This window comes from Alligator mississippiensis, chromosome 1 (genome assembly GCF_030867095.1).
Source record: "Alligator mississippiensis isolate rAllMis1 chromosome 1, rAllMis1, whole genome shotgun sequence".
Lineage (NCBI taxonomy): Eukaryota > Metazoa > Chordata > Crocodylia > Alligatoridae > Alligator > Alligator mississippiensis.
In genome coordinates this window covers 44,000,417-44,027,920 of record NC_081824.1, presented here as the reverse complement: position 1 = coordinate 44,027,920, position 27,504 = coordinate 44,000,417, and the positions used below count along the sequence as shown (strand labels likewise).

At 41.4% G+C, this 27,504-nt stretch overlaps 1 protein-coding gene and 1 non-coding gene across 2 annotated transcripts in view; one reads left to right on the top strand and one right to left on the bottom strand.

Annotated features, from left to right (window-relative positions):
- CSMD1 (CUB and Sushi multiple domains 1) overlaps positions 1-19,137 on the top strand; it is a 2,292,800-nt gene extending 2,273,663 nt beyond the window's left edge. Inside the window, exons 69-70 of the mRNA XM_019488443.2 lie at positions 10,894-11,026; positions 15,104-19,137. Of these exons, the coding sequence (XP_019343988.2) occupies positions 10,894-11,026; positions 15,104-15,263 (293 nt within the window). The 3' untranslated portion in view covers positions 15,264-19,137. The remainder of the gene's footprint in view (positions 1-10,893; positions 11,027-15,103) is intronic.
- LOC132248002 (U6 spliceosomal RNA) lies at positions 17,027-17,130 on the bottom strand. The gene has a single exon (XR_009459362.1). It is a non-coding gene; the product is annotated as a U6 spliceosomal RNA (small nuclear RNA).
- Positions 19,138-27,504: the final 8,367 nt, after the last annotated feature.

The following is a 27,504-nucleotide window of genomic DNA, read 5'->3' as shown; positions in this document are numbered from 1 at the left end:
TCGGCTGGTGCTTTCAGGGGCAGCACCAACATTCCCACCTGCCCCCCCCCGCCCATCGCCTAAGTGGCAAGCATAGCCATCAAGGGGTGCACTGGCACTCTCAGAAGGTTCATGTGCACCCCCATGCACCCCGTATGCATCACCACTGGTTGGTGTCATTTTCCAAAGCACAAAAGGCCTTACTCTTGCAATTGATGATCCTTCATTAAAGGTCATTCCACTATCCACCACCTGTGGATGCACTGGGTAGCAGCACAGCTCTGCCCTACAGAGTTGTAATACATAATACAGATAAAAGCATGGCTATGTGTAAAGCAGTTATTTAAATGTAGTGAGATCCACCACAGGCATGATATGCTACTTTACACTGTAATCTCCACAGAATGTCCCAGCATACTTAGAAAGCTAGTCTCCATACATCTTATGTCAAAAGGGCATCAAGCTATCACTTTGAAAGCCCACTTGAAGATAATCCCTTTCATAACCCATTGATAAAAATCCAAAGGGAAAGAGATTTCTATTAAAGGTTATCAAGACTTAAATTTGTATCCAAACAATTACTAAAGAAGAGTGAAATACCAAGAAGAACTTAGCCCATTCTATTTGAAAAAAAAAAACCTGTCACTTCCATGGCTGGTTTCTGTGATGTCTACACATTTAAGATACAGTTGTGCTACTTGATGTTCAGTTTCTACATTTACTCAATCCTGTTATTTCATCTCTTATCCTAAAGAGAATGTTTGTTGCAAAACAATTGTCCTGCCCATTTTTCCATGCCATGAGAAAATTTACTTCTCAGTAGCTAGTCTTCTAGGCTAGGGACAGACATTACACATAAACTGGTTTAAGTGATCAGAATCTGGTTTAAACCTATAACAGAACAGATGTTCACTGCACATAAACCAGTTTGAAAATGGCTGAAACTGGTTTTAGATAAACCAGGTTGAATGTAATATCAGACTTAACTGATTTAGGTCAGGCCTAAATCACACAAAAGCCACACAATGTCTATCCCAGATCCCTTGCTGGTTTAAGTTAAACCAGACTCCCCCAGCATCCTAGCATGCTCTGTGGGCTGGGCGGGACTCTCTGCTCCACAGCAGGGCTGACTCCTCCCCTCTGCTCCTTAGCAAGAGCTTGGCAGAGATTGCAGGCATCTGCCTGGCTTCCCCCTGCACCCTCCTTCCCCTCCCCACTCCCTGCTAAGCAGGGATTGCCCAGTCCTCTCTGCCTTACACAGACACCTCTCAGCATTAGCCAACAGACCACACACTTGCTACAAAGGTAGAATCAGTAGGTAGCTGGTAATGTCCCTCTGTTGTTTTCTTAACGGGGTGATAAACACTAAGTTAGGGGTGTTAAACACCATGTTATCAATTTCCTGCTGGGCTGCTCAGGAAGGGGGAGAACCTTCCCTAATCAGAACATCCTGCTGGGGCCTGACCATGCCCCCCTCAGCTCAGTACTGTGGAAGGGAAGGGAGGGCTGCTTTAGCACCCCCCCCCACCCGCCCACTCTGTCTTCTAGCCTGAGCCACTGCAGGCACTGCAGGCATTTTGGGGATTTCTGTGCAGTTACAAATGGATTCATCCAAGCCAGGTTAGACTAAATTGAAAATATTGAATCAATTCAAGCTCAGGCTTTTTGCATGTCTGTCCCTATCCCTAAAGATATCGCCTCTTACCCTGCACCACCTTAGTACTCTAGTATGTCTAGATTAAAGAGAGGTGCTGAAAACAGCTCTAAGAGGTTTCTGTTTGTGTCCATGATTTGACATAAATGATGGGAATGATAGGAATATCACATACACGTTCACCCCTAATTGTCATACTGCTATAAAGTGATTCTAAGATTACTAATCTTGAAGTATGAAATAACAGTGACATTATCCAATGGTCCATCTAGCCCAACATTGTGTCTGTGATAGTGTAAAAAAAGGATGCTATAGAGGGAGAGCATTGAACCAGATATTTCTAGAGTGATCCATCCCCCATTAAATACCCTCCCTGGGATCCACCATTATTAGTTTAGAGATGCCAGAGGAAACATCTCCAACCATTCTGTTTAAAAGCCATTAACACATTCATTCTCCATTAATTTATCCAGTTCCTTTTTGAACTTGTCTATGCTATCTGTCTCCACCCCCCATCCCCTCCGGTGGCCATGAATTCCACAAGTTAACTGCATGTAGTTTTTTTGTTTTTTTTTTAAGTACTTTCTTCTGTTAGTTTTAAACCTGTCACCTACTAATTTCAGGGGTGCCCCCTAGTTTGAGTATTTTGGGATGTGGTGAATAGCAGTTCCCTGTTCACTTGTTCCACAGCCTTCATTATTTCATAGACCTCTATTATGTTCGCCTTTAGTCTTCTGCTTTCTACACTGAAGAGTCCTAGACTTTTTAGGCTCTCTTGGTACGTGTACTGCTTCATACCAGGATTTATTTCTAATGCCTATAAAAATTAATAAAAAGGTAATAATCTATGGCATACCCATCTCAATGGAGTATGCTAATTAATACATTAAATAATATAATTTTTTAATAATAAAATGTTTTAATAGTGAAAATAAAATTGGAAAAATCTATCTTTAATTTGCATATATATATAGATATATCTATAGAGATATATAAAGATATATGCAAATTAAAGATAGATTTTTGAATATATATTTATTGCAAGTAGGTATTTTCAGCTCATGGAAAAAATCAGTAGCATTTGCAGAGAATTGAGAAGCACCATGGGGTGTCTCATTTGTCATTATAATAAGACTGTCAGAGGAAATACACACTTCATATCAGGGTATTTTTAATCATATGCTAATTTTGAAGTAGTTTGTTATAAAGTGAATAGACTTTGTTAAAATAATGTTGAGCTTCTTACATTAATAACATTCATAAAATTAAAGACTAATTTAAAGACTACACATCTTTTTAATATCCTATATGATAGCTAAGTAGCATATTTGTCCATGAATAAACTGACATATAGGTATAAAATAAGTTGAATTACAATTTCTAGTTCTCTGCTGATTTGATTTTTGATAAAGACATCTAATTAAAAGGCAAGTAAACTGGTCTTCACCTGTTTGTAACACTAGTTTGGCAATGGTGATTCTGACAAACCTTCCAGGCTACTCAAAGTGGGGGGTGGGGAGGGCAAAAAATAAACTAATGGTGGGGGCACTGGGGGAAGAGAACAGCTCCAGGTCTGGGGCATGTGGCTGAGTTTTCCCAGCCCCAGGGCTGCAATGGGAAACTGTACAGAAGTTCCATGCACCCGTTTGACCTAAACCAAATAAGTCTGATACTGCATAGATCCAGATTTATCTTAAACTGGGTTCTGCAATTTTTAAACTGGTCTGTGTGCATGAAACTTCTGTAGAATAACAAGTTTAGAGTGATGGCCAGTTACTGAGACTAGGTCTTTAAGTGTAAGCTCAACACCACGATGAGCTAAGTTTAAATAAGGTGGCCATTTTGAACCCAATTTAACTTCTTGAAATATCTGTACTTAGCCTTAATATCCGAAAACACTTTCTATGGCTGCTTTTGAAGTTGTTTCTACCATCTAGTGTCTCTGACTGATGGAAGATGATTTCATTTTACATTGTGATTGAAGTAAACATGGAATAACAATGATAGAAACTGGTTTCTAGTCTCCTACAACTTGCTAACATATTGCTAGTATCCATAGGCGACTGGTAGGAGGAGCACAGGGGGGCACATGCCTCCTCTGACAGGGATGTCCCTGCCACCACCGCTGGCATCTGCAGGTGCTCACCAGCCCTGTCCTTGCCACCACTGCCAGCTGCGGCTTCTGCGGGTGTCCCATGACTCAAGAGGCACCAGTTGCCCATGCTAGTATTACTCTGTTAGTGTTTATAAAGATGTCTGCTATTCAGAATTGCAAACTGGAAGAGGAAATCTAAGGCTAAAATATATAAGCATTTAGCTTTTGTCATTGTCACTGGTAGGTGCTGTAAGGCCTTGGCCCCTTTCTAGTCAGTGCCTTCCTCCCTAGTGATATCAGGGTGAGACCGCACCCTGAGGCCACCTAGTTGGTTCCGAGCGCTGCCTCTACTGGCCTGCCATGACTTCCATGTTGATTGATGGGGGAGGCAGTTCACTATCAATGGTCTCAGAGGGGTCGTGAACCTGGTCTTTATTTGTGAGGCTCCAAACCTCCCCTTTACTCCACTCTTACCATATCCATGGCCTGGGAAGACTCTGCTCCCTGTAATCTCCTCTGGGATGATATCTTCTCAACTATGAGGCCTGCCTCGACCAAAGTTGGGTCTGTTCAGCCGTTAATCTCTCCTGAGTGGATCCCTTGTCTTCGGGCCAATCTGCAGGTAACTAAACATGCCCCAGCCTGGGGTGAACAATAATTTAGAAGACACTAAACTCAAAGAGAAGACATTCGGCATCTGCCGATAGGGTACCGGGGACTCGGACACCAGGACCCCTCTGCCTCCCTGGGATGGAAGAAGGACTTTTGTCCATTTCTCCTGAGTACTCTTTCCAGGGACCAACAGATTGGGAGTCAATTACTCCTGAACCCACCACCTGGTGGAACTTGCCCCTTCACCACCGGGCTCTGGGCCAGTTGCTGCCTATTCCTCTCTCTTCACCAGGCTGCCCGCAGTGTTTTGCCATTCCTTACCGCCCTTCTGCACCATGGTATCTGTACTCTCCAGAGCAGCCTGATCTTCACTCGGGACCATGAGGACGATCTTCTCTCTGCTGGGACATTCCAGCGAACTTTGGCTCCCCAAGCCCAGACTTGTGGGCTTTCCAGCCAGGCTTCTCTGGTCGGCACTGGGGTTTCTCACTCCATGCCCCGCTTCACCATTCTTACCAGACTCTGCTTCCCGTGTCTCTCTGCCAGCGTTTCACCTCTCCCCACCGGCATCCTGCTCCTCGTCGCCCAGCTCCACCATTTGACTCCCTCTGCTGGCGTCCAGTTTCTCCCCACCGGCATTCTGTCAGTCCCTGCCCAGCTCTGCCATCTGCCGCTCCCCGCCGGCATCCAGCCTCTCCTTTCCCAGGCAGCTGGGTCTCTCCCCAGCTGCCTTTTGATCAGCTTGTGCTGCTGCCGGACCCCTCCCACAGGGCTCACTGATCTGCAGGCTCAGGCAGCTGCGGAACTGCCAAGCCTGCATCAGCATTTCTCCGCAGTTGCCACTCATCCTGGCCCCTGCCATGAGTATGGGTGCTCATCGGGTAGGGTCCTAGGACATATTGGGAGGGGGGCTTCTACCTTCCCTCCCACGGTCATCTTCATACATTGAGAGGCACTGAAGATTCCACTGATTTCAAAGAAAATTAAGGATAGTCAGTACTTCTGAAAGTTGTTAATTTATTTAGGTGTCTAAATGTGGCTTAGGTACCTAATTGTTGATGTCAAAAACTAACTTTTATTCACTAAAACTTTTTTTTTTCAAGACTTCCATATGGTGTGGAAGCTGGTACTGTCAATTGGGTACCAACTGGCATGACAAACACCATACTGTTAAGGCATTGGGGTGACCCCAGAGCCCAAGCTTCCCCCCACTCCTCCCCCGCCCCCTTCCCCAGCTGCCTGTTTTAGGAGATAGACAAGATCTCATTCCTGGGGTGACTTCATACCCTGGGCCAACCTCAATCACCCTCACTCCAGAACATAGCTCCACAGCACTGAAAGAGGAAACTCTGCCACTCTCTGTGGTTTGCCAAAAAAAAAGAAAAAAAGAAAAAGAAAAAGAAAAGAAAAGCAGCTCTAGAGTAATCCATTATAACTATCAATTTGCCTTCTTATGGCATCTCTTGACTAATATACTACCAGTTCAAAGACTCAGTCAAATGGGTTGCTAACTGGCTGGAGGGCCACACCCAGAGAGTGGTAGTGGACAGGTCATTTTTAACCTGTGGGGATGTGGGCAGTGGAGTCTCCCAGGGCTCGGTCCTTGGACCCGCACTGTTCAACATCTTCATCAGTGACTTGGACAAGGGGGTAAAAAGTACCCTGTTTAAATTTGCTGATGACACTAAGATGTGGGGGGATGTGGGTACACTAGAAGGGAGGAATATGCTGCAATCAGACCTAGACAGGTTACAGGGGTGGGCAGATGAGAACAGGATGGGTTTCAACACTGACAAGTGCAAGGTGCTGCACCTGGGGAGGAAGAACCAGCAGCATACCTACAGGCTGGGGAACTCCCTTCTCCTCAGTGCAGAGGCAGAAAAGGATCTTGGAATCATTATTGATGCCAAAATGAAGATGGGCCAACAGCGTGGGGATGCGGTCAGGAAGGCCAACCACACCTTGTTGTGCATCCACAAATGCATCTTGAGCAGGTCCAAAAAGGTGATCCTCCCTCTATATGTGGCACTGGTCAGGCCGCAGTTGGAGTACTGCATCTATTTCTGGTCACCTCACTTCAGGAGGGATGTGGGCAACTTCGAGTGAGTCCAGAGGAGGGTCACTCGCATGATCAGGGGCCAGCAGGGCAGGCCCTATGAGGAGAGGCTAAGGGACCTGAACCTGTTCAGCCTCCACAAGAGAAGGCTGAGGGGGGATCTAGTGGCCTGTTGCAAACTAGTCAGAGGGGACCAGCAGGCATTGGGGGAGTCCCTGTTCCCCCAAGCACTACCAGGAGTGACTAGAAATAATGGTCACAAGCTGGCAGTGGGTAGATTCAGACTAGACATCAGGAGGCGCTACTTTACAGTCAGGGCGGCTAGGATCTGAAACCAACTTCCAAGTGAAGTGGTGCTGGCTCCTACCCTGGGGGTCTTTAAGAGGAGGTTAGACGAGCACCTTGCTGGGGTCATTTGACCCCAGTACTTTTTCCTGCCATGCCATGGCAGACTTGATGATCTGCTCAGGTCCCTTCCAACCCTACCAACTATGAAACTAGGTAACTCAGCTGAGTCCTAAATGGATTCCCCAAATTTGGGAACAACCAGTCTTTTTTATCAGCTCAGAAGCTGGGGCCAGAACATGTTCTTCTTTTCGAGGGCTTTCCTGAATCTGCCTCTTTTCTAAAGCACTCACATTAGATTTTATACCTTCCAAATTGCCTATTTGTTTCTGGGGAGAATTATTAATATTATGCAGATGAGTTTTCTTTCTCCACCAGATGGGTGTGACTGAAGGTATATCTGCCCCTGTATCACTCCCCTTTCCTAACAAAAGTTTTGCACCCATTTGCTTAGCCATTGCTTCAGTCCATACAAGGGAGAAACATGGCATTCTCTGAATTGGAATAACTATTGTTTCTCCAAGGTCCATTGTCATCACCCTATCTGGTCTAGCAATTTGGTTCCTTTTGGGTGTAAAAAGGGCTAACTACCCTGCCCAAACCTTTACAGTTACAGTAACTATTGTTTCTTAGCCACATATATCTAGCCAAGATGCATACCAACTGTTACATTATGAAATTACAAAACTATTTTTATATCAAATACTATAATACAGACAGATGTAAAAATGACAAAACTCAACACAACTTCACATTAGCTACAAACAGGGCACATATACATGAGATGCTGACTGTTCAGTAGCTGAAAAATACTGCACAGTAGTGTATCACAGCATGGACAGTACTAATACGCTACTATGCAGTATTATTAAGCTACTGCTCAGTAGCATCACCTAAAAGATGTTTGTCGGTGCTACTGTGCGGTTACTCCAGTTACTGCAGATTTATTTAGTAATTGTTAATACAAGTGCTAAATTAATGCACAGTAACAAGTGTGCAGTAGCATCTCGTGTAGATGCACCTGTAGAAACCAAAAGTCACACAAATAAATCTAATTTAAAAGAATAGTCATGCATGTCACTTGGTGAACCCCAAAGGCAGTTTGGTTTGTGGGTGAATCTGTGACAGTTGGATCTAGTCCAAGCACCACACCAGAGCTGTTTCAAGACTTCCAGCAGCAGGGACCTGGTTTGCCCTGCACATCCAGTGGCAGGTGCAGATGCAGGGGCACCTCCCAGCCCTAGTTCCCTTTGCTTCATTCCACTGTCCACCAGTGACAGGGACCTGGCTCATCTTAGCATGAGAGGAACAGATGCTCCCATGCTGGCAGCGCTGGGTATGCAGTGGGGAGGGCATGGGCTCCAGGTGTGGAGTACTGTGTCCAGTTTTGGGCACCGCACTTCAAAAGGGACACAGAGAATCTGGGGAGGGTTCAGAGGAGGGCCACTCACATGATTAGTGGCCTTCATGAAAGACCCTATGAGGGGAGGTTGAGGGATCTGGATCTCTTCAGCCTTCACAAGAGACAGCTGAGGGGAGACCTTGTAGCTGCCTATAAGTTTATCAAGGGAGGACAACAGGGAATTGGAGATGTGCTATTTACCAGAGCGCCCCTAGAAGTAACTAGGAATAATGGGTGTACAAACTAGTGGAGAGTAGATTCAGGTTAGACATTAGGAAGAATTTTTTTTTTATAGTAAGGGTGGCCAGAATCTGGAATGGGCTTCCAAGAGGGTGGTTCTATCACCTAACTTGGAGGTCTTCAAGAGGTGGCTTGATAGTCACATGGCTGGGGTCATCTGACCTTGATCCTTGTTCCTGCCGGGGGAGGGGTCAGACACAATGATCCATTGTGGTCCCTTCCAACTCTACAGTCTATAAATCTATGAATCTATGGGGGTTGCACGTCCTCATAAGTAGAGTTATGAGATGTGGTACACAGTGCTGGGGTCAGTGTTAGGGGGACACAGCTGTCCAACCCTGTCATGGTAAGCATTACTGTACTAGTGCTTAGAATACATTTTTACTTGTAAGAGGGCACAGTAATGCTTACTACAATTTAAATAAAATGCATGCTAAGTGTCCAAAGTAACAAGGCCCTAAAGACCTGAATTTTTTAATACACAGATGATGTCCTTAATATGAACATATTTTTTTGAAAATTCAGCAAAAAAAAATTTACATTTTGACATGCACAGTTAGGTTTCTGTTGATCTAGGTGTGAACCAGGTGAAAATGGTGTGACCATTAGGACATTTTTATTGGTAATCTGAAATCAGAAATCCCTCTTAGAGCTGTGAACTGACAGTTAAATGTAAAAGCACCCAGAACACTGATAGGTAATGTACTTAACTGCCTGTCTAAACTGTGTAAAAATTTGCAAACTCATATTGTTATAATATAGTTTGACTTGAGTAAAGGTAGTCCACATCGTATCCAGAACATTGTGTTGAACACCTTTTTATGTAAGAAATAGGTTTACCTTCACCAAATCATTGACCAAGTTAAAGTATAACTCTCAGTGTTTGCAAGCTAATTTAGTTGTCTAATCAAAGTGACACAGGGAGCTCCTACACATATGGAAGGAGCCTGCTCCAACGTGCTGGAAATCCAGCATGTCGGAGCAGACTTGATTAATTGAGTCTGCTGGAGCACGGAAGTTGGTGCTATCCAGCAGCCTCACATGTCATGTGTATTAGTGCCATTACACGTCTCAACGCTGACAAAATGGCAGTAAGGCACTTTGAAATAAAATGCATCTAATTAACTTTAGTTCAAAGTGTCCCGCCACCATTTTTTCAGAACAGACATGTATGGCTATACTGATACACGTGACAAGCAGGCACTTTTAATTAGTGCAGCTTGGTAATTAAAGTGCCTGGCGTCATGTCTGGGAGCACGTGTAAAAATGCTCTTTGTGATCACAGAGAGGCTTTTCAGTTCTTCAGCAGTTGAACTGAGCCCTTGATTTCATACAGGGCCAATAATGAACACAACAGATATTAAACTGTTAACAAAACTAGAAACACTACAGCCTGATTCAAAGCCCATTAAAGTGAGTTAAAAATAACTTTTCTTAACTCTGTTGGCTTTGGCTCAGACTCCTAATTTTTTAATGAATTCCTTATACAAAAACAACTTGTCTACAGCCTTTTCTTGCCACTCCCTTTGGGAGGAAAATGTTTTGTATGTTATATCTGTGTACAAAGTGTAGAGGGAATTGATGTTAAAAATGTTTCCAGCTGAAAGTAGTTTTCAAGTTAAAGGATCACTTGTCTTTCCTTCTCTAAAAAATTATTATGATCCTGGCAACATTACATAATTATTTGCTGATGTGTTCTGTGATTGAATCTTCAGCGTTTGTTTGTTTTTCCCTTAATCCAGTAGCACATATGTAACCAAAGTAGCATTGTGTTGTATTCCAATTACCATTTTTCTTCATGATCTTTTTTTCCCTTTCACTCATTGCAGCACTGTTTCAAATCAGACTGTAAATTCTTCAGAGTGTTTCTGCTGATACAGCACTAATCATGATTCTTACTGGGGCTCAAGCTGTTTGGAATTTATTTATTTTTTAATTTTTTGAATAATTTTTATTAGCAAAGCAGTGATTCATACACACACACACACACACACACACACACACACACACACTGGGAATGTTAAGTCTCAGTGTGTGCATTTACTTGAGATGCTGACTGCGCAATAGCTGAAAAATTCTACACAGTAGCATGTCACACAATGGACAGTGCTAATATGCTGATGTGCAGTATTATTAGGCTACTGGACAGTAATGTCACTTTAAAGACGTTTGCTGATGCTACTGCACAGTAACTGTGGTTACTGAGCATTTGTTTAATACTTGCTAATACAAGTACTGAATAAATGCGCAGTAACAACTGTGCAGTAGCTTCGTGTGTAGATATGCCCAGTAATTATGTAACTTGAGAGAGACTGATGTCAAATCATTATGGTTTTTAATAGTAGTAGATTAACATTCAACCTTTCTAAATATCTTATTTTGAATCTAATTTGAAAGAAATTTTCCAGCACAGGATTTTTCCTTCTTTTCTTCAATGAGAAAAATATGAATTTCACATACAGCATGATTTTAACTCATGATATCACCTATCTTCCTTTCTTCATTTTTAGGTCCTTTAAGTTCTGGTACTGACCTTTCCAACCACTACTATGGCACAAACAGCAGTTCTGTTGCAGCTGCCATCCTGGTACCATTCTTTGCTCTAATATTATCAGGGTTTGCATTTTACCTCTACAAACACAGGTATTGTCAATGTTATTTCTTCAAAAACTTAATACATTTTTTGTTTAAATTTAGGCGGATAAATGTTCTGGGACCTGGGGAATATGGTGGTAAAACATTTTAGAATGTCTTCCTTATTCTAAAAAGGAAAAATATGCCTGAGTTCTCCCACACAGAAGTTTATTGCAGAACAATTCTTAATGGCAAACATTTAAAGAAATGAGTCACCATGTTAAGGAGCAAAAATCTATAAAACTTTTTGGTTCGTTAGGTTGAATCAGATTAAAATCTTAGGGCAGATAATTTATCCTATCATTTTAGAGTTTTATTAAATATATGCTGTTTCCTTCAATGTACTTATAGTATTAATTATAAAAGTTAGAAAATCTATAAATCCCATGAGGCAACAGCCTGTAATGCAACTACTTACAGTGCATGCTGAATAAGCTTATAGAAAATACTTCTGTAATTGGAATAGCCCCATCTTATATGTAAATTATGCAAATTTGGTTCATAATGTCTGAATAAATCCCTTGAGTTGTCAGAAATGTAGTGGAGAAACCTGCATCTGTATATGCACTAAAATTTTGCTCCTACCAGTTAATGGTGTTGGACTAGAACTTTCTCATATAGAAGAAATATATTTTTTGTGACCAGCTGTAATGCCTTATGGCTTTCACCTGTTTTACTTGTAATTTTCAAAATGGCATTTTAATGAAAAAAAAAAAGTTTTTCTAGCCGTACTCTTGTGGGCTCTTTGGTCCTTCATCTCATTATGGTACTTTTTGATATCAAGAATGAAAGTTAAAATACTGTACTCCACCATGGATGGATGATGATGAATTTTTATTCTAACTAAAAATGATAAAAATTAAAAAATGGTCTTCAGAAGAACATTTGTATTTATTTTGTTTATGGTAGTGTTTGCTACAACCTTGCTGCTCTGATACTTTTATCAAACATTAAAAACCTAGTGATTTATATAAGGGGATGTTACTCCTTAACTTGCCACATTTACTCAGATCCAAGATGAGAATTTCACCCGCATTAAGCATGGGGGAAAGCCCCTTGTCTTTGATTCAAGTACAGGCCAAGGGACATGGGGGTCAAGACACAGGCAGTTGCTGTGGCTCTGACGCTGGTCCTGTTCTGGGCTCAGGGTCAGGATCAGAGATGGAGTTGGAACTGCTACCTCTGCCACCCTGACACTTACCTCCCCTCTACTGCCACTTCTTCCAGTCCTCCCCACACAATGCCTATCCTCCCCACCCATCATTGCTGCCAGCTCCAGCTCTGGCCTTGGCCTCAGCCCCAGCCCAGCCTAACTCCAGGCTGAAACATGGAACACATGGTTTCTCTGGCCCTGCCTAGCCACATGGAAGTGGTTTCATCAGTAGCAGCTCAGGCTCCAGACCCAGAAACAGGGTCAGAGTTGCTGCCATCGGCGCCAGTGCTTCGTGACCAGACATGACAGGAGCGACCATGTGCTCTGTGTCCCTGGCCAGAGTTGGAATGGGGCTAGAGCTGGGGCCAGAGTTTAAGTGGTGGTGGAAGGGGAAAGGAGAGGAAGGGTACAGAGGTAGTGGTCAGGGGTTCACAGGCAGTGGAGGAGAAGGGGTTGCCAGTGGTGGGGTGGCAGAGGTGGCAGCATTGCAGGGGAGGTAAGTTTTCAACTTAAAGGATCACTTTTCTTTCCCCTTCTAAAAAATTATTATGTGGCTCTTAACAGTAGGTGGGTGAGGAGGGGGCAGTGCCAGTGTGTGCAGGCATGGGTGGCAGGTGGGAGGGTGGGCAAATGGTAGGAGGCTCGTACCAGAGGGGAGGTGCCAGGGTATGCAGGCACCAGGGAAGCAGGCAGTCAGTGGTGGTGGGGACAGGTTCAGGGGGCAAGGGGTAAAACCTTGACTCCCCTGCTGCTTGCCCTCCCACCATCTGCCCCCTTACCACTGCTTCCCTGCTGCAGTGGTAAGGGGGGATGAACTTAAGATGACTCCCAGATAATTGGATTCTAAACATGAAAAATTATACATTATTTTTCCATGTGTGTAATCTAATTATTGGAATCTTCCTTTGAAAGTTATCTTGGATTTGGGTAAATATAGTAAAGTTGGAATAACTATTTTTTCTTTTCTGTATTTTCTCAATATACTATTCCAGTAAAACAAGATGTTTCAGATAGATTATCAGTGTCATATTTAAGATCATGTCCAGAATCAGGAAATTGATTATTAGTGCACAGGCCCATATGAAAACACAATATTAACTGTATCAATTGACACTGATTACTATTCTCCATTCTAGAAAGGCTCGGGATGAAATTTTGTGCAGAACCTCATACAACATAGAAATCAAAGCCCTAAGGAGGTGAGGAAGAAAAGGAAAGGTCACTTTAAGTGACTTTTTCACCCTGCCAGTTCTACTGAAACTTGTGAGACACCTAATGTATCCTTAGATAGCCCTGGGAGTCTGCTTAAGTTATGAAACCTACTGGAGGTGCCCTTAGGGATACAGTAAATCCCAGAATCTCTATAATGAACTGTGATCCTCATCCCAACCCCATCATGCCCAAGCCTATATCCTGGCCACATCTGGTATTCCCTTACCCAGAGTTTATACAATGACAGATTAATGGCTGCTTTCTCATATGCCTGTGTCAAGAGAATGCTTCCCATGTTACAGTCAGGACTTATGGGGTTCTCTTAATTCAGAACTTCAAAACCAAATGAATCTGGGTATACTATGATCTGTTGGCTGTTAATAAGTAAATAATTTCCTACTCTTGGTTACCCATTTGTTTAGATATATCATAGTTGTTGAGAGGGGCAAAGATAGAGTTAAGTAAGTTATTTCTGTTGGATAGCAGGTAGACTGCAATTTCTTTGGTTTTGGTGTTGTGTAATATTTTAATAAGTTTTTAATTAAAGTAAATACATGTATTCCTGCATACATTTATAATATTTGCCATTACAGTTTGTAAGTTAAATGAAAGTAAAAGGAAAGTAAAATGGTTGTCACAATGAAGAGTTGGTTCTTGAAAACAAAATCTTTATGCTATTCACTGCTCCAATTTCATAGTTTCTCTGAGTATTGGTCAATCTAATTAGTTATCTAAATTCAAACACTCAAATACTTATTTAGGAACCAAAGGTAATTTTTTTTTAACCAGAAAAATTTCAGTCAATGGGAGCTGTAAGTTTCCACTTGCTCTGCAAATCAGACCAATTATTTAGGTAGCTAAATGTACTGTTAAGTGCTCAAGTCTAAGCACATTTATATAATGACTTTAAATTAATCTCCTCCATCTGTCCATCTACTTCTACTAAATAATTACCTCGTATTACCCTAAATAAAATTGTACCACCCCAAATAAAATTGGAGTAGTATGACTATAAATCCCATATAAAATTATGATGAAGAAAAGGTTAAAAGCACCTGCAAAGTCAACATGAAAGCAGAGCAAAGAAAGAAAAGAAAAGAAACCAAAATTGGTCAGCTAAACAGACTTCTATGATTCTGACTCTAAAATCAAGCATTTAGAAGTATCAAAATAACTATTAAACAATTTGCAGACAGTATGCATTTAACTGAAGGTAGTATTCATTTGACTGAAGTGCTTAAATTCTTCAGAATAAGAAGTTAAATTAATTTACTTAACTTTACCTGAAGACAGGTGTAGAGCTGGTCAAGTCCTTAAATGAAAATGCCCATAAAAATATTAAGACCACTTTTAATGATGATTTGTATTCCTTTTTCCATCCAACCTTTGTTTCTATTTTGGCTGCCTTTTTTGGCACTTAGAACAGACAATACAGTTGTCATGTTTTTGACAGACTTTGCTAGACAAAATGCATACCTATGCTTGACTCCATTGTTTCTGTTCTGTGTAGTGTCAGCTTACCCCATAGAAATATATGTTCTTCTTATCTCTTCTTATATGTAGTTCCCATAGTGTTGGTCCCCCTTCACAAGTTTATTAGGACAGGATAACATTCTTGTATTGCATGTATGGATCCTATACAGTAATTATTTTTTAAAATGCAGTAGTTCTAAACTTTTATTTTTAATCATTGTTAATAATATTTTCTTCTCCTTTTGTAGAACAAGACCAAAAGTACAGTTCAATGGGTATGCTGGACATGAAAATAGCAATGGACAGGCTTCATTTGAAAATCCCATGTATGACACAAACTTAAAACCCACAGAGGCAAAGGCTGTGAGGTTTGACACGACTCTGAACACAGTTTGTACAGTGGTATAGCCTTCAGTGCCCAATCTGACTGATTCATAGCCATACCTCTGATGGACAAGCAGTAATTCCTTTGGTGCCATATACCAGTTTCCCTTCTTCTCTTGGCTTTGCTGCTGTAATCTTTAACATCTTCTGCCGGCATACATGCAGCTAAATTTTCTGGTAAAACATGTCAGTCTTCTGGGGATCAGACAAAGAATATATATATTTTTTTCATCTTAAAGGTGGATTAAAATGCCTGGCTGCATCTGCTTCAAATCAAGGCACACTTTAAGAAAGACTGCCAATCATGCCAATTTGTCATATTTAATGCCTCAGACTTTCATATTTGTATGTGGCTGGATGCCTTTCAATGCAATCTTCTGGGCACTTGGAGAAATCCTTTAGGTACTGTGACAAATGATAGCACCACAGAGTATCCCCAAGAACAGGAATATTATGAAGAAAAAGTTTTCTTGAAGGAGAAGACAACCTTCCTCAAGGTTGCACACACCTACAAATGCTTTACCATTGAAATCTTGTTGAAATTAAAGCAACCTGCAGTATATCTCAGATGTTCATTAATAGGGCAGTTTGCAAATTCCCAGTCAGCTGTTGTATAGCAAAACATTAATGCACAATTTTTTGCACTAGAGTGTTATGGATGACTGAGTACGATATTGGTAAAAATATACAGGGTTTATACACACTATTCATTGTATATAAACATTCACTCACTCTTTTCGGAGCAAAACATTCCTTAAGTTTACTTGGTGTGTTAGAATAAGACCCCATACTTAGCACAAGTTTGAAATCTTGTGTGATAGGGAAAAAAAATACATGTTTTGTTTAATTTCATTTGTCTAGATTTCTCCTTAGACATCAGTACAAACCATTGGAGACTTCCAGCCAGAACAAGAGCCCATTTCTAAGACATTTTCATTTCCACTATTGTTTCTTCTGAAATCAGTCATCAATCATTATTGTTGGCATCATACTATTAAACAGCAGGGGGGTTAGCAGCTATTGCTGCTTGCCATGTACAAATGTGAATAGTAATTTATTTTAGATAGCTCATAAAGCCTGTGAGCCTCTGCTCACAATACAGTCTTCCCTTTTGCATTTTTTTCCATTTGTCTCCAGTTATATGACATCATTTTTAATGTTACATTGAACTAAAACACATTACAGTAGCATGCAAATTATACCCAATGCAAATTGTTCATAACAAGCTACCATTAAGTTTCTACACTGAACAAAAGAAATATGCTTTGTTTTTCTTTTGGGTTTTTTTTTATTGGTTGGTTTTTAGGTTTTTTGGGGTTCCATTTTAACACATTGCATAATGCTGTTTTGTACTCACGCAGTTTGACAGAGAAAATTTGAGATTTTTAAGTATGTATTTTGGCAGCAATGCAACTAACATTAGTTTGGAGCTTTTGGTAATTTTTTAAAAACAAATATGGGATAAAAAGATATGGATGGGTAGATTGATTCAAATAATCCTTTAAAATTGCAAATTGCAGAAAACAATGCAACATAACTTGCTTTCAGTTAAATGTGTGAGCATAGAAACTGAGGAAGTTGTTTTGTACATCAGTTCTAAAACCAAGCTAATATCTTCTTTAACTTTCAAATCCAAACTTTTCAATGTCTTTGCTATTATACTGAAATATTTTCAAACACTATCTTTTAATTTTATGTGAGGAGAATGTGACTATTAAACATAACATGAACAAATAATAAGAAAGAAAGAAAGAAAGAAAGAAAGAAAGAAAGAAAGAAAGAAAGAAAGAAAGAAAGAACGCTTCACGAATTTGCGTGTCATCCTTGCGCAGGGGCCATGCTAATCTTCTCTGTATCGTTCCAATTTTAGTATATGTGCTGCCGAAAGAAAGAAAGACACACTTCTCTAGTCACCAACTATAGAAATGATCCCTGAAAGAAAGAAAAAGCATTTTGGTTAATGAAACAGAATAGGAAAATAATTTAAAAGATAAACCTTAATCAGCTTAGAAAATTTAACATCTTTGAGATGTAAAATATCAGCAATACTATAAAGTAACTTAGAGCCTCCAGCTGTTATGTTTTTCACCTGAAGAAAAAATGGTGTTTAATAAATATGGTATTTAATAATTATTTTTAATAGTTTCATTTTTTGTGGTAGTTTTGTTTATTGCATATTAATTTATATTTCTCTGTTATACCCTAGAGCGCTGCATATTTTTCTGAAAGAAAGTAAAAATGAAACGATCAGGTCAGAATCAGTCTCCATTTCCTCCCATTCCTGCCCCACTGTACAGGATGTTTCTTTGTTAAAGGAGGCTCTCTTACCACACTTGGTCAGGGAGGACAGTGGTAACTAAATTGAGGTCATAGAGATGGATTTCTGATCCTCAAATTATCTTTTTGAAAAATTGTGTTAGCAACTTTGGGATTCCATTTGTGATACCAAAGACAGGGAAAAATCTCAGATTTTAGTCATTCAAAACAAGTGCAAAATGCTAACTAAATAGTCCGTGTGGAAGCTGTCTAATTCTACCTTTTCAGCGAGCTTGTCAATATCTGTCCATGAATGAACACTGAGGAGTATTGGGAAAGAAGTTCAAAACAGAAAAGAGAAAAAGATCAAAATAAATTAATTTGCTGGCCGTCACATGTTGCTTGCATGGCCTAATCTTGCAAACCTTTCTTTTAGCTGGTTGTTTATGAAGGATGTGTAAAGACTGCATAACTGAGTAAGCATGTTCTAGATTAGATCATTTCTCTGGGGTATGTAAAGCTTTACTAAGTAGCAAGGTATATTAGTGTGTACAGAGTGCCGCAATAGCTGTCCTGGACTTGAGTTAGCTCCTTCCAAGCTATCTCAGGTTTCTCTGTCCAGTATTGCATTCTGCTGTGTCCAAGTATGATGATCTAAAGCAGCCAAAATATCCTGTGATACTAACTGGGAATGTTTCCTGTCTAGGAATGGCAGGATTAGGCCTCAATAGAAAGAAAGATCTCCTTACATTTTCAATTCTGTGCCTATTGCTCAATGGTCCCTCCTTCTCTATTACATTTGCATTGCCCTGCTCAGGTTAGACTCCTGCTATTACTTTATGGAAGGCTCTGTGTGCACAGACTTGTATGTGGTGCTTCATCAAAACAAGTCTCTTAAAATGTTGTACAGCGGTCAGGTAATGGCAGCCAGGAAATTTACTTTCTGAGATGTTTGCAGAAGACATTTTCTCATTGTTGACCAGACCCATTATGATGGGGAAAGAATACATGCTATATTTTTTTTTAAACAGGATATGTGCTTCAAAGCTGTTTAAAACTGCTGCTTGTATCACACATCTTGCCTTTCTCCAGGCTCGCTGCAATAATTTTTTTTCTCGTGTAAAATATTTTGTAAACAAAGAAAAGCTGTTATTAAAAAGGGGAGGGGGGAGGAGGGGAGGGGGACTGGGGAGATTGGGGAAGACCACTGGCATTATGATCAAGTCAATCTAATTTTCATTCCCAGTATTCCATTCTGCCATTTCACTACATGCTGCTGTGACATGAAGTAGGTGCAAAAGAACTTTTTGTACAGAGATATATTTTTTATGAAGAATTTGTAAAATTATTAAATATGCTGTACTTTTTGATTAATGTAGGTAAATTGTTAAAAATAAATGTTTTTACAATACAAAAGAAAAAATTGTAATTTCCCAATAATGTACAATGTACCATCTCCAGCTGATTTTCAGTTCTGATCCTATTACACATGTATTAATATTAAAGTGGCCTGTTAAAACAGTATTCTTTTTGGCAAAAAAAAAAAAAAATATTATAAAACATTGTAATATAGCCTGTGCAATGCCACCTACCTTGAAAGCAAAATCAAAGTTCTAATTAAATATTTAATTTTAGATTTCCATTTTCTGTGTGACCTATTTTTATCATGTTTCTTTTATTCTTTTTCAGCTATGTTCTGTGGTTTTTGGCTTTTTGGGTTTTTTTGATAGGTTACCAAGTAGATGTTTCTTGGCATTTTTAATGATATCAAAGTTTTATCAGTTTTAACATCAGATATTGGGTAAAAATTTCAAAAGTATGTAAGTGACTTAAGAACAAATTTTGTAATGGTATTTAGGTCTCATTGAGATCACTTAAATTCGCAAGTGGAGATTAAGTCCTATTTCCAAATGTGACTTAGGGTGAAGTTCGTGTTACACTTAGATCATACTAAGGCACTTAAAATATGAGTGTTCACATATTAACTCATGCTACATACCTTCTGAGTGCCTCACTCCACATCAGTCGAAGATTAACTCTGGGCCATTCTACCTAGCTTGTGTTAGTGCAACTTCAGTCTGCTCCATGGAGATAATATGAGCGATCTCCTGACAACATCCCGAGATGCAGTGTGCTCAGCCTTCTCCCCTCTCCCCAGCATGGATACAGTGTAGGTGTTCTGGATCCTTGTTATGCCTTGTCTCACCAGCCCTCAAGTGGCAAGTCAGACCTGGGCAGGCATGAAACCGTATTAACCCTTAAGATGAGACTGTTCACAACACATTCTAAATTTAGCACTGCTTAACATTCCACGGACAGTCTAAGTGTAATATGTAACTGCACTGTAAAATACTCAAAAGCGGGATTTGAGTGCTTTTGAAAATTGTTTCCTTTGCTTCCCTCCTGCCACTTCCTTCATCAGGAGACTGCCTCCTATCTATGATGTGGTGGACTCAGGAAACTAGAAGGTATTTTCTATCTTTACCTTTTAAGGTCCCAAACCTGCAAATCAATATATATACTAGCAAATTGCCTGTCAAGAATGACAGATGAATTTCCAATAAAACCAATGCTCACTGTAGCCGGGAACCCGGATCCCACATTCCTCAGCTGACCCCTCCCTCTACCATTTGCTGCACTAGGCTTAAAAGGCATTATGGACAGACAGACACACAGGCAAGTGGACTAAGCCCTTTACATATATAGGGTAGGTATTTAACATAAGTCTGGAAGTAGTGTTTTTTTTTAATTTCATCCTAAGTGCACATACACATAAAGTTAACCACCAATATGAGAGTTTTCATAATCAGGATATGAGATCCTAACCAAATTCCTCATTCTTTAAGTTTATTTTGTATTTACAAAAACGATGTATCATATGGGCCAGAATACCCTATTAAAAAGAACCATGTTTGCAAGTACACTAAATCTTTGTCTTTTGGGAATTGGTGCAAGGAAAAGACTTGGATTGCTTTGAAAGAAAATGGCACCTGTGTCTATTTTTTTTTTTTTCTTATCCTCACAGTCTACCCCCTTAGACTGTGAGATTATTCTACTGATAGCTGGTGGTTAAATTTTCTATGCTATTTCTTAATAAGCTCCCTGGCTGACTTTCCTTGTGACACTGCAATTAGTTATAATGGCTGAAGATGTTGCCACAGATACCAAAACACCGTCTCATGGATTTTCATGATTTCTACCTCTTATCCCAAGTCTTTAGGTTAAAAAGTCAAAGATAAACTCTATTCCTTTTCAAAATTTCTAATTTACAATGTCAGCATTTGAAGAATTGGTGCTTTCCTGATTATATTTAACCTTGTAAAATGATGTATTTAATTTCAGTTTTAAACATTGTTTCTGAAAAAAAAAAGCATTCTTTCTTTGTCAAGAATACAAAGCCAGTAGGACAAAGGAACAATGACAATATTTTTTTTTCTGATGGTTGGCATCTGCCACCACTGCAGTAACCTTACAGATACTATCAGGAGGGAAGGTCTGATGTTAAATGTTACCTGGTCAACAGGAAAATGCATTTTGAAAAGTGTGCTTAATTTCAGCCTCCAGTAAGCTACATTAAGACATCATTACCTGTTTTAGAGCTACCGATAACTCACAGTGCATATGGAATTTGAATGTATATGGATCAATGTGCTAACAAGCCCCAAGAAGGACTTGGAGGTGGACATTGCTAGAGAGCATTGAATCAAACCAAAGAAGAGGATACGCTGTCTCTTATGCACCTGTCTATATAATGTGAGAGAAAAATTGTCTTGCTGTTGGGGTGGAGAAGGGACTTTATTTTGTATCATTCACTCCATAGTGAAACAACATTAGCTTTTATGAAACCTTTAAATGATAATTTTCTAACTAAAAAGTACGAAACAGTTCTACTTTGGACTTTGTTACAACAGATAATAAAGCATTAACCACTGGACTGAAAGTTGGTGGTTGCTTAGCAACCGGTGATCATGACCTGATTATTTTCAATAACAGGACAGTCTAACCTGTAATATTCAAGTCAACTTGAATCTAATTCCACAAAAGCGCAGTTTTGCAGCATCTCACTCATAAAAGCCCTGAAGCTTAGTGGAATCAGTGGCACCAAATTAAACATCCATTCTCCCTATGGAGTGTGTAGAAGCAGCTAGTGCCTAAGAATGTGATTCATAAAAATCAGCAAGTGAAGTCTAGGTTAGCCAGTAGGAAATGCCAAGTAGAACAGTAGGGCCAAAGTTCAGCCAGGATTGAGGCAATCTGGGCTCAAACTTTGCTCTGAAGGAGGCAGAAGACATGGCCTGGAATCTGAATCTCACAGACCATCATTACCTCTTCCTCACAGGCAAGCTAGACAGGAGAATACCCAGCTTGAAAATCTCTGGCACTTAATTCCTGAGTAACTGAGTCCCTGAGTGGATTTTGTACATGCCTGCAGCAGACATGTATATGCCTACAGCAATTTGGAGGGGATTTTGAGAATCTACATTCTGGATTTAAGTGCCTATGTCCCTTTGAGGGTGTTTCAAAGGAGTTTCTTCCCATAAGCTGAAAAATATAATTGAAATTGATTGAGGGGGAAAGTGTAGAAAAAGATTAAAGGTTCTTTAAGAAAAGTTAAGAAAGGCCAAAATCTATGATGTCATAGTCCAGAAGGGGGGCAACTTTGCTTAAAATTGCAATCTGGGTCAGTGAAGAAAGCAGCAGGAAATTGAATAAAATGAAGTAAAAGGGAATTAAATATTGATGCTGTGAAAATGGAGGTGATGAATGTTTAAAGCCCTCCCGCCAGCATATTTGAACCTGTCTCTGATTTTCACACACAGTACTCTAACCATCTTGTCACAGGTTGAGCATTATCTGGGCCTTTCCCAGCCCTCCTTTTGAAGCTGCCTTGCCTTGGCAGCCAAAAGCAGGAGATATGTAGGGCAGAAAGAAGTGAGCAAGCCTGAGGATGTGTGCTTAAGGGAAAATTCTCCTGCCCTAAAAAGGTGCAGGCCCTGCATTGTAGCCTGAAACCTTGCTCCCAATGGAGTAGAAACTTTCCCACCATACTGTTGTTTACCTAATGACTATTAAAGGTAAGGGGCACTGGCTTAACTTTAAAAATTAGAGTGCTCAAAGGGGAAGGAAGAGACTGAATAGAGCCTGACCTGTGGTGTGGTGGTGAGAACACAGTACCTGTTCAGAACATGTTTGGGTAAGCAATTCCTAGAACATGGGCCTCTAGTTTCCTGGGTGTACGGTTGCAGTGAAAAACACAGTTTTGAGCCACAATAACCATAAAAACTTCTCCTGTAAACTAGAACTGCATTTTGATACTTCTGTTGTCCCCACAAAATGACAACAGAATGTTTCTTCCTTGTGCAGGGAGAATGATTCATTTGGGGAACTACTTCTGAGGCCCAGGGAAACATTCCAGGTACACATTATAAGTCCTACAGGTTCAGCCAATTTATGGAACTATAGAGTGGCAAACCAGCCACGAAGTCATTGAACAAAAATGTGGAACATCTTTGTAGCTCATTTATATGATGGCATGCAATGATTGTCAGCATTGGCATAGGGGCAGAGCTGACATCCAGACTAGATTGACCCGGGTCCCAGTGCAGAAAATTAACTGCCAAGAGAGTAGGTTGCAAGGCTCCCTGGCACTATATCTACCAGTGTGCATGCTAACACACTCGCAGCATACAGCCAGGCCCAAAACTGGCAAGGTAGACAGCTAGAAAAATGTTCTTCAGAAGCACAGACTGAAACAGAATTCTGGCCATACTTTGCTGATCTTTCTTCATGATTAGTTGATGATTTTTAAAAAAATTTTTTGGTATCAACTTCTTTTGATTTAGGCACCTCATTTTTTCTGAACCCCTGGTAAATGTTCTAATCCCTTTATTTAATCTAGTCCCCTGCGCAAATTGAACCCTTGATTTAGGTCTCTGACTTGGTCTAAATTATACCAGCTGGAATCCAGGAGCTGATTTAGTACCCCAGATCCCAGCAAAATAGAGAACTGAAGGCAAAGAAACAGGTAAACTTGAATTGTATTCTCTTACTTCTGGATACCTCTTCCATGCTAACTACAAAAAATGGATTGCACTGGCACCTGATGTGACTTTTCTGTCAGATGAACTGTCTACAGATGGCTCTTTGAATCTAGAGCTAATGATGAGCTAAACAAATCATCATTAATGGTTGAGGTTTTGGAACTGTGCCACCTGTGTATACTACTGTGTGGGGATTCCACTATGCACAGAGGCTTAATTCCTGGGGGCCTTTCCCTTCCACCCACACTCACATGTACTTCCAGGTGTACTGTTACACTGCTTTGAATTTGCTTAATATTCTTTGATTAAAAAACGAAAGCAAGCAGCCCTAGATTTGCATCCAAAAGGTACAAAAAGGTACTTTGCAAATGGAAAACAAAGAGCTTTCTACTCCCTTTATGTATGAATTTAAAAATGAAATACTTCATAGAAGGGGAAAACAGTGATGTTACTGAAGGAAAATGAAGCTGAAGAGCACAGTGTGGTACAATTCCTCCCAGGTCTTCTAAAAATAAAAGCCAAACCTAAGGCCAGTTGTACATTATACTTAGGACATGTTATCTACTAGAGCTGTGTGAAATGGCACCATTCCATTTCAACGTTTCGACGGAACAGGATTTCATTTCAAATTTCATTTTGGTTTGAAACCACTGTTCCATTTCATTTCCTCAAAACGGTGACACTGTGTTGATGCTGTTTCAGGTTTCACCTATAGGCTATAATGGGGAAGCTCGAAACAGCCTCTCTCATCTGGCAGGCAGATCAGGAGCCTGCAACCCTGGGAGGGCTGCAGGGGCTGTACCAGTCCTGGGGTTATGGGCCTCCGATCTGCCTGCCAGATGAGGAAGGGAAACTGGGTGCTGCCACCTGGGACCAGTGCCAGCATATCACCGGTCCCAGGCAGCAGCACTTGGCTTCTCTCATCCACCAGGCAGATCAGGGGCCACAACCCCAGGAGGGCTGCAGGGGCTGTGCGATCAGGCTCAGTTCCTTTCCCCAGCTGGATCAAGCTGGGGAAGGGAACTGAACCCGATCACTCAGTTCCCCTCCCCAGCACTGCGATCCATTGGGCCACATGCTCCTCTGGGCTCCCCGGCACCATCTCTGGAGAAGCTGCCAGGCTCCAAGTGTCCCATGGATTGGCTCAGCCAGAGCTGCATTCACTGTGATGGGGCCTTGGCCGGGCTGGGTCGTGGGGCCATCAGAGCATGATGAATCGTTCAGGGGCATGGTGCTGGGGAGCCCAGGGGGTGGCATGGACCCCACTCTCCCAGATTCGCCTGGTGTGTGCAGTGGTGGAAGCCACCTACCCTCAGCTCTGGAGGAACCTCCAGGCACCCCTGGCCCCAAAGCCCAGCCTGGCTGGAGAGCAGCCCAGCCCCACTGGTCATAGCCTCAGCTCCAGCCCTCCCTGGCCCTTCTGGCCGTGGTGGTGGGCTGCTGTGGCCCCCGTCTCCTTTCCTGTGTGCCCCCCACATATTCTTCCTGGGTGCCACTCTGTGGCTGAGCCCCACCCCCCCTGCCCAGCTCTGCCGCAGCTGACAGTAGCACCCCATGGGTGGGAGCATGGCCGCAGGGTGCCATGCAGGGAGCAGCTGCGGGGGATGCTCCCCACCCTGCAGCCATATGCTGTATGCAGCGGGTGCTGCCCATGCACCTCATGCCTGCTTCCTGCAGGACCCTGTGGCCGTGCACATGGCCGTGAACCATGCCCCCTCACAGGGCCGCAAGTCACTCTCCTTGCCTCACCTCCCCTCCCCACCGCACAGTGAAACACACCCTGGTCCCCACCACCTCCGTCTCACCTGTGTGTCTGTCTGTCAATAAGGTTCCAGGTGGTGCATGTACAGTTGCCCCAGAGCATTACAGACAGACAGACATGGGCAGAAGTGCCATGGCTTTTATTATATTAGAATTAACAGGTATAATCTACAATGATTGGTGTTATTTTATTCAGTTTGTCCTATCCTCACTCACCATTGGTGGATCAAGAACTGCAGCGAGGGGAATGCAGCCATTTGTTGAGCAAAGCTGAACTATCTACACAGTCAGAGAAAACTGAACTTGTGGACACATGATTTCTTTAGACATGAAAGATGAAGTGGTTTAAGCAAAAAAAATGAGTGACTATAATTCTGATGTCTTTAACAATTGGCAGCACTGACTTGAGCCAAAGTCACTTAATTACCCTCTATGCTCAAATATCCTCATCCACAAAATAGACAAAATGAAACTATAGTTTCAGAAGGTGTGGTTATGTTCAGTAAATGTATAGTTCTGCATTTATGCTGTCAGACACATTTTAAAATCAAATTTGCTCATTAGTTATGAAAAAGGATACATTTTCTAACCATCAGTTATTTTCAGTTTGGATTCCCAGGTAATATCTTGTATTCCTGCGGACAAGATTCCTGAAAAGCAGTGATGATTTTACTGTCAAGTGCAGAAGCCAACACCTTCATTGAGGTTGCACGGGTATCTTTGTGGACACAATTTGCTCTAGAAGCATTTAATGATTCTGCTGATATATGCCATAGACAGAATTTACCTCGGCTTCCAGATTCCAGTTTCTTTTTTCAGAAGCCAGTTGGGGAACAAAACCCTTAAAAAAACAAGCACAGATTAAAAGAGCACTTTTGAGCTTGAAGTCAGTAAAATAAACTATAATGCCACAATAACTATATCAAGTAATTACATAAATAATGCCCCTCAAACTAGAACTGCATTTTAATACCTCTGGTATCTCCACAGAATTACCTTTTATTTCCTCCTCATTCAGGAAAAATATGTTTGGGGAACTACTTCTGAGAGTCCTGGCATTTGTTACAGTAATAATTATTAACAGTACTATATATTCAGCCAATTTCTGGCATCATACAGTGGCAAACCAGCCACAAAGTTATTCCACAAAAAATGTGGAATTTCTTTGTGGCTTGTTAGCATGACTCCATAAATCAGAAGATTACCAGCATTGGCATGGAGACAGGGATTGGCATCCAAAGTGGGACAAAATCAACCACCAAGAGAGTGGGTTGCAAGGTTCTCTGGTGGAGACAACTGTGGGTCTCTGCCCATAGGGAACCTAAGCACTGAGCCCAAAGGGTTTTCTTCCCTTCCCTTGCAGCCCCTGTGGAGACCTTTTGGTCAAGGTACTTAAAAATGCAGTTATGGGAAGCCAGGCTGAGCCCATGCATCTTTAGACAACCCTGCTTTTTAGAAGCTCCCTGATCCCAGGGTCCTGATGCCCCTAGGCATCTAAAATCCACCTACATAGCTGAACAGTCTTGGTGCTAGAGACATAGCCCTGAAAGCCCCTCAACCAGGGACTACTGAGATAAAATATGACACTTAGAAGACTGTTGGACCCACCCCAACAGTCATGGGTCTTGAACTAACCTGGGATCAGCTGATTGTGAGACCCAAACCTAGCAGCTCATGGTCTTGAACCCCCTGGGACTGTGGGACAATCAACTGATTGTTGGACCTGGCTCCAACAGCCTTGTGTCTAGAACCAATGGGGGCAGTACTGGGTCCAGGACAGAGCTGCCCCTGACCCAGTCTGCAGGATCGGGTTTGCAGCAGTTCAGCAGTAGCATGATTAGCATTGGAAGAAGTTCATGCCCCATCCTACACATCATGCCTTGTGCCATGGTGTGTTGTTTGGGATGGGGTATAAAATTCCTTTGATCACAATCGTGCCATTGTTTCAACATCTTCTAGAGGCCTGATAGACTGTGCTCTGAAATCACAGCTATGAGGGAAGCTTCCATTTTCTCCGTCCATTTTCATACTGTAAAAAAGTTATAACCTACAGTTCCTGGTGAAAAGCAGGGAAGATGTTGGCTTTAGGCTTGTTTGAATCACAGTTTCCTTACTCAAGTCAGGGTGCAACACACAATGTGCAATATTTTTCCAAAATATTCTGACAAAGACTGTATCAAAACCTGTTGTTCTGTCTTTCAGTGCCT